Source organism: Pecten maximus, chromosome 19, assembly GCF_902652985.1.
Source record: "Pecten maximus chromosome 19, xPecMax1.1, whole genome shotgun sequence".
Classification (NCBI taxonomy): domain Eukaryota; kingdom Metazoa; phylum Mollusca; class Bivalvia; order Pectinida; family Pectinidae; genus Pecten; species Pecten maximus.
The window spans coordinates 28,927,773-28,935,570 of NC_047033.1; the positions used below are offsets into that span (position 1 = coordinate 28,927,773).

At 41.4% G+C, this 7,798-nt stretch overlaps 1 protein-coding gene across 3 annotated transcripts; it reads left to right on the forward strand.

The window, feature by feature from the left end:
- Window positions 1–647: 647 nt before the first annotated feature.
- LOC117317756 lies at window positions 648–7,049 on the forward strand. Of its 3 annotated transcripts, none has more exons than XM_033872669.1 (3): window positions 648–863; window positions 5,166–5,908; window positions 5,944–7,049. In XM_033872669.1, the coding sequence occupies exons 1-2, from the start codon at window positions 693–695 to the stop codon at window positions 5,895–5,897; spliced, it is 903 nt and encodes a 300-aa protein (XP_033728560.1). In that variant the 5' UTR covers window positions 648–692; the 3' UTR covers window positions 5,898–5,908; window positions 5,944–7,049. The 3 variants fall into 3 exon arrangements, with proteins under 3 accessions (XP_033728560.1, XP_033728561.1, XP_033728559.1); XM_033872670.1 differs by having other exon boundaries at window positions 5,166–5,882; window positions 5,918–7,049; XM_033872668.1 differs by having other exon boundaries at window positions 5,166–7,049.
- Window positions 7,050–7,798: the final 749 nt, after the last annotated feature.

Sequence of the window (7,798 nt, forward strand, 5' to 3'; positions counted from 1 at the left end):
TTACAGTTAACATAATTTGGTACGAAATGGTAGTTTTCAGTAATCCTTTTATGGTACGAAATGGTAATCTTCAGTAACCAAAAAGTTAGAATTAATATCCATTCACCAAATGTCACGAGCTTCTTATGTATTATACAATCATAGGTTTTGATAAGGTCGATTTATGGTTATGTATCACCATATACTAGACGTCTCTGGTTTTATTAACCTGGAGAAAATATCAACCGAGGATGTAGTTAGGTTGATAAAACTATGTATTAATCGAAATCAAAAGGCTATACTAGTATTAGTTTTATTATGAAATAGTTTTTGATTTTTCCAGAGACTTGTGATATACAAGTCTCTGATTTTTCATAATCACGGATTGATATGCAAGTAACAGTTACATGTATGATAAAGTTAGAGACCGGTTTGTGTAATATTTGCAGAGACTTATCGGATAATTCATTATATCTTTTAAACACTTCACAATCAAAAGTAAACTAATACATCAAAATGAATTCATTAAAATGCATACAATACACAAATTCTTACGATAATTTAATATTCTTATAATCAAAGTTAGGGCCTACAGTATTTCTGGCATCGAGACCGTGTTATATCTGTATCTATATAATCAGGTTAATCTAGTCGATAAATCGATAGGGACACTGCACTGGAGTGTCAGCTATGCCCTCTGGAAGACACACAAAATGGCAGCCTTCATGAAAACATGCGTGTTGCGGCTTATTTCTGTTCGTCCAGTTACAGGTTTAACAGCTTGCAGAAACGGGAATAATATCAAGAAACTTTGTCCAGCACTCAGTCTATCGAGGCCATGGTGTTCTGTTACAGACGAGAGCAGAGGTGCACACATAAAAAAGGTAATTTTGATTATACAACTCACCGATCGCTGCTTACACAACAACGTTATTTTGTGTTACGGCCTCCAAATGACTCTAATTTGGATAAAATTCCTACGACATCCGTGTTGTAAAGAAAACCATATTATCGCTGATCACTTGATAGCTAATTCACTCGTTTAAAGTGTTGAAAATTCATATAGGCCGATCATATAAGTATTGGGAGTCGCCTTACATAATTCGGGTAGGATTGATATATACGACGTCTCTGATATATGACACTTGTACCACAGGCGTCTGAAGTTCTGACAGTAAACTGAGATATTAGATACTCTTATTTTTTCTATATAGTATTATATCTCAGTTTACTGTCAGAACTTCAGACGCCTGTGCTTGTACTTCCCTTAGTACGCCGCCGGGGGGGGGGGGGGGGGGGGGGGGGGGTATTCATTGAGGATAAAATAGAGAGGGGACATCTATTGGAGAGTAGGGAGGGGCATTAATTGGGGTTACGTATACGTATGGGGCACTAATAAGGAAGAGGTCTAGGGGAATTAGCAATTATTACGACATAGAGAGGGGGCATTTATGGATCCTGCGTAGGGAGTAGGAATTAAAGGAAGGGTAAATATTAAAGAGTAGAATAGGGAGGGAACATTTATTGGGGAAAGGGAGGGTACATTTATTGGGGAGTAGTATAGGGAGGGGACATTTATTGGGGAAAGGGAGGGTACATTTATTGGGGAGTAGTATAGGGAGGGGACATTTATTGGGGAGTAGTATAGGGAGGGGACATTTATTGGGGAGTAGTATAGGGAGGGGACATTTATTGGGGAGTAGTATAGGGAGGGGACATTTATTGGGGAGTAGTATAGGGAGGGGACATTTATTGGGGAGAAGTATAGGGAGGGGACATTTATTGGGGAGTAGTATAGGGAGGGGACATTTATTGGGGAGTAGTATAGGGAGGGGACATTTATTGGGGAGAAGTATAGGGAGGGGACATTTATTGGGGAGTAGAATAGGGAGGGGACATTTATTGGGGAGTAGTATAGGGAGGGGACATTTATTCGGAAGTAGTATAGCGAGGGGACATTTATTGGGGAGTAGTATAGGGAGGGGACAATTATTGGGGAGTAGATAGTATAGGGAGGGGACAATTATTGGGGAGTAGTATAGGGAGGGGACATTTATTGGGGAGTAATATAGGGAGTGGACATTTATTGGGGAGTAGTATAGGGAGGGGACATTTATTGGGGAGTAGTATAGGGAGGGGACATTTATTGGGGAGTAGTATAGGGAGGGGACATTTATTGGGGAGTAATATAGGGAGGGGACATTTATTGGGGAGTAGTATAGGGAGGGGACATTTATTGGGGAGTAGTATAGGGAGGAGACATTTATTGGGGAATGGTATAGGGAGGGGACATTTATTGGGGAGTAGATAGTATAGGGAGGGGACAATTATTGGGGAGTAGTATAGGGAGGGGACATTTATTGGGGAGTAGTATAGGGAGGGGACATTTATTGGGGAGTAGTATAGGGAGGGGACATTTATTGGGGAGTAGTATAGGGAGGGGACATTTATTGGGGAGTAGTATAGGGAGGGGACATTTATTGGGGAGAAGTATAGGGAGGGGACATTTATTGGGGAGTAGTATATAGGGAGGGGACATTTATTGGGGAGTAGTATTATGGGGGGGGGGGACGCAATTATTGGGAGTAGTATAGGGAGGGGACCATTATTGGGGAAGTAGTTAGGGAGGGGACACTATTGGTGAGTAGTGAGGGAAGGACATTTATTTGGGAGTAGATAGGGAGGGGAATTTATGGGGAGTAGATAGGGAGGGGACATTATTGGGGTGTAGTTAGGGAGGGTAATTTATTGGGGAGGTTATATAGGGAGGGGACTTTATGGGAGTAGTAATATAGTGAGTGGACATCTTATTGGGGCTAGTATAGGGAGAGGAAAATTATGGGGGAGTAAGTATAGGGGGGGGGGGCAAATTATTGGGAGTAGTATAGGGAGGGGACAATTATGGGAAGTAGTATAGGGAGGGCGACATTTATGGGAGTAGTATTTAGGGAGGGGAATTTATTGGGAGTGTGTAGGGGGGACATTTTTGGGGGTAAATAGGGGGGGGGGGGACATTTTTATTGGGATTTATGGGAGGGACTTTTTGGGAGTAGTTAGGGAGGGGGACATTTATTTGGGGATATATAAGGGGGGGACATTTATTGGGGGAGTGGGGGGGGTATTGGGGAGATTGGGGGGGGCTTTATTGGGGAAGTATAGGGGGGACATTTATTTGGGGAAAGTAATTAGGGAGGGGGACTTTTTTTTAAATGGGGGACTTTATTGGGGAGAAATTGGAGGGACTTTTTGGGGAGAGGAGGGAGGGGCATTTTTTGGGATTTGTTAGGGGGGGGACTTTTGGGGTATTTTAGGGGGGGACTTTTTGGGGAGTAGTATAGGGGGGGACATTATGGGGGAAATGATAAGGGACAATTTTTTGGGGGTAGTATGGGGGGGGACTTTTTTGGGGGGTAATATAGGAGGACATTTATTGGGGAAAGGTAAAGGGGAAAAGGGGGCCAAAAAATTTTTGGGGAAAGTTTTGTAAGGGGGGGAAATTTTTATTGGGGGAGTAGTTAAAGGAAGGGAAATATTGGGGGGAGGGTTTTTTGGGAAAAGGGGGGAATTTTTGGGGATATAAGGGAGGGACTTTTTTGGGGAAAAAGGGTTTTTTGGGGGGTTATAGGGAGGGGACATTTTTTGGGGGGTTGGGAGGGGAATTTTTTTGGTTAGTATAGGGGGGACATTTTTGGGGAGTATGGGGGGGGCATTTATTGGGGGTAGTATAGGAGGGGCATTTTTGGGGGGAAAAAATTTGGGGGGGAATTTAGGGAAAAAGATAGGGGGGCATTTATGGGGTTGTTTGGGAGGGGAAAAGGAGGAATAAGGGGGGAAATTTAAAGGGGGTAAATAGGGGGGGGCTTTTTTATTGGGGAAAAGGGTATTTTATTATATATAATGTATTATTAGGGAGGGGGCCTTTTTTGGGGAAAAGGGGGAACAATTATTGGGGGGTAGTATAGGGAGGGGGGCATTTTTTGGGAGTATTGGGAGGGGACTTTTTTTGGGGGGGGGAGTCAATAGGGGGGGGGCATTTATTTTTGGGGTGTATAGGGAGGGGACATTTATTGGGGAGTAGAATAGGGAGGGGACATTTATTGGGGGGGTTTTTGGGGGGGGAATTTTTTGGGGGTATATAAAAGGGCGGGGGGTGTTGGGGGGGAATTTATTGGGGAAATTTGGGGGGGTTTTTTGATGGGGGCTTTTGGGGGTTTTTTTCTTTTTGGGATAATTTTTTTGGGGGCCCTTTTTGGGGATAGTATAGGGAGGGGACAATTATTGGGGAGTAGTATAGGGGGGGGAAAATTTTTTTGGGGGGAGATGGAGGGACATTTTTGGGGATTATAGGGGGGGACATTTATTTGGGGAGTATGGGGGGGGACTTTATTGGGAGTAGTATTGGGAGGGGGAAAATTTTTGGGGGGAGTATATGGGGAGGGGACTTTATTGGGGAGTTATGGGAGGGCTTTATTGGGGGGAGTTATAGGGAGGGGACATTTATTGGGGGAGAGTATGGGGGGGACATTTATTGGGGAGTAGTATAGGGAGGGGACATTTATTGGGGAGTAATATAGGGGGGGACATTTATTGGGGAGTAGTATAGGGAGGGGACATTTATTGGGGAGTAGTATAGGGAGGGGACATTTATTGGGGAGTAATATAGGGAGGGGACATTTATTGGGGTATGGGAGGGACATTTATTGGGGAGTAGTAGTATAGGGAGGGGACAATTATTGGGAGTAGTAGTATAGGGAGGGTACATTTATTGGGGAGTAATATAGGGAGGGGTCGTTTATTTGGGAGAAGTATAGGGGGGGGGACATTTATTGGGGTGTAGTATAGGGAGGGGACATTTATTGGGGAGTAGTATAGGGAGGGGGACATTTATTGGGGAGTTATATAGGGAGGGGACATTTATTGGGGAGTAGTATAGGGAGGGGACATTTATTGGGGAGTAATATAGGGAGGGGACATTTTGTGTAGAGTAGGGAGAGGTATTGGGAAATAGGGAGGGGGGGGGGGGGGGGGGGGGGCATTGAAAAGTAAGAAAAAGCATTTCAATTGGTGAATAGAGAGAGGGATTGGAAAGAATATTTTAGCATATATATTTACCAGTACTTGTTGGTTATATGTTTTATCATGTGACAACTATAGTGTTCTATTTTTTTATTTTATTTTTTTTGCAGGTGGTAACTGATGATTCTATGCATATGCACAAGATTATTTCCAATATGTTCATCGGAAAAGGAGGATATAACATCAACAGAATTCTTGCAGACAGTGGAAGGGACTGCCAGGTGGACGTGGTCGACTATGGAGTTAAAATCAGAGGTTACGACGCTGAAGGAGTCAAAGAAGTCGCAGAAATCGTAGCACAAGAAATCCAGAGGATTAAAGATGGCGTGATTCAGGAGAGAGTATTCACAGATGAGGAGACTAGTAAACACCGCTCCATTTGTGGACTGCTTATTGGAAAATCCGGGAGGAACCTCAGAAGGTTGACGTCAGAATCTGGACTAGATTTTAGTATAATTACCCCCCAATCTCAAAACAGTGATGATAAACATGTTATAGTTGCTGGAACGGATGCGGAAAGGGTGAAAAAGGCTGTCGAGTTAGTAAAAGAGGATATTCAAAGAATAAAAAATTTATTAGCACCAGAGTTTTCAGAAGAAGTGCTGACAGATACGGATGAGGCTATTCATCATATGATAAGCGGTATGATCATTGGAACAGGGGGACAGAACATAAGAAGATTTATGTCCGAGAACAAACTGAACTGTAATGTAACAATCCCCAGAGATGATCATGTACGACATATGCTTGTCCAGGGATCTACTGCCGAGGAAGTAAAGAGAGCTGCCGATCTGTTACAAACGGAAATTCAAACCCTTATAAATAAAATGGGCGAAGTCTAGAACCATTACAGATAAATGAAATGGGCGAAGTCTAGAACCATTACAGATAAATGAAATGGGAGAAGTCTGTTAGTACATGTATATTAAAACCCTTACAGACCAAATTTTGAGAGGGGGAAGGTTATTATGGGCTGGTATACAGGGAGAAACTAGAGTTTATGTGCCGTATTTGATATTAATGTCAGAGATTCCTGGAAATTTGAAGCATCTTCGATGAGTGGTAGTTGATAAGTGTGAGAGAAGTTGCCAGGCACTCCCAAGTACTGATCATGAGGAGTAGAAAAGTAGAAAATATGGCTTTTGTAAATACAGTGGGTTTAACTACACAGATCCCCACAAACAATATGTTACTTTGATCTGGTTCATGTAGAGATATCTTTGGTAATGAGTTAATTTACATATGTAGATATGCCACAAACAATGTGTAACTATTGTACATGTGATATCTTTTTTAATGAGTTAATTTACATATGTAGATCCCATAAACAATGTGTAACTATGGTACATGTAATAGCCAGTGATATCTTTTGTAATGAGTTAATTTACATATGTAGATCCCCACAAACAATATGTTACTCTGGTACACGTATAATAGCCAGTGATATCTAGTTGGTAATTGGTTAATTTACATAATTATTATTTAGATATGCCAACAAACAATACATTACTCTGGTACTTGTACTTGTATATATAACCATTGAAAATTAAAAACTTTGTACATTAGAGCCTTGATTCAAATGTTATCAATATTAATACCACCCATAACACAAATGTTATCAATATTGATACCACCCATAACACAAATGTTATCAATATTAATACCACCCGTAACACAAATGTTATCAATATTGATACCACCCATAACACAAATGTTATCAATATTGATACCACCCATAACACAAATGTTATCAATATTGATACCACCCATAACACAAATGTTATCAATATTGATACCACCCATAACAGTTACTAGAGGTGATCATGATCAGGAAACAGTCCCTCCCCTTCTGATTGTCACATTTACAGAATTTAAAGAAATCTTTACATGAAAAAGAAATTAATATGGTGATATATATAGATATGTTGCTCTCTTGAAATTGTCTGTTATTTTGAATTGATTAAACGTGTCCAATAAAGATGTTTTTATTGTTGTTTAATTTTAACGGTGTAATGTTTTATTGCTTTTTAGCTCACCTTCCCAAAGGGCAAGTGAGCTTATGCCATGGTGCGGCGTCCGTCGTCCGGCCGTCCGGCGTCAACTTTTTCATTTAAACAACTTCTTCTCAATAACCAAAAGGCCCAGGAACTTGATATTGGGCCTGTAGCATACTGGGGTGAATGGCTACCAAGTTTGTTCAAATAATTGACCTTGACCTTCATTCAAGGTCACATGGGTCAAATAGGCTATAATCTTCAAACGACTTCTTCTCAATAACCAAGAGGCCCAGGGACTTGATATTGGGCCTGTAGCATGCTGGGATGAAGGGCTATCAAGTTTGTTCAAATAAATGACCGTGACCTTCATTCAAGGTCAAATGGGTCAAATAGGCTATAATCTTCAAACGACTTCTTCTCAATAACCATGAGGCCCAGGGACTTGATATTGGGTCTGTAGCATGCTGGGATGAAGGGCTACTGAATTAATATAAGTTTGTTAAAATAAATGACTGTGACCTTCATTCAAGGTCACATGGGTCAAATAGGCTATAATCTTCAAACGACTTCTTCTCAATAACCAAGAGGCCCAGGGACTTGATATTAGGCCTGTAGCATGCTGGGGTGAAGGGCTACAAATTTCTGTTCAAATAAATGACATTGGCTTTCATTCAAGGTCACATGGGTCAAATAGGCTATAATCTTCAAATGACTTCTTCTCAATAACCAAGAGACCCAGGGACTTG

Excerpts from the sequence above, each read along its gene's own strand:
- LOC117317756 (XM_033872668.1), top strand. The coding sequence starts at position 693 with ATGGCAGCCTTCATGAAAACATGCGTGTTGCGGCTTATTTCTGTTCGT. Across the intron at positions 864-5,165 it reads GAGGTGCACACATAAAAAAG|GTGGTAACTGATGATTCTAT; the intron begins GTAATTTTGATT and ends TTTTTTTTGCAG.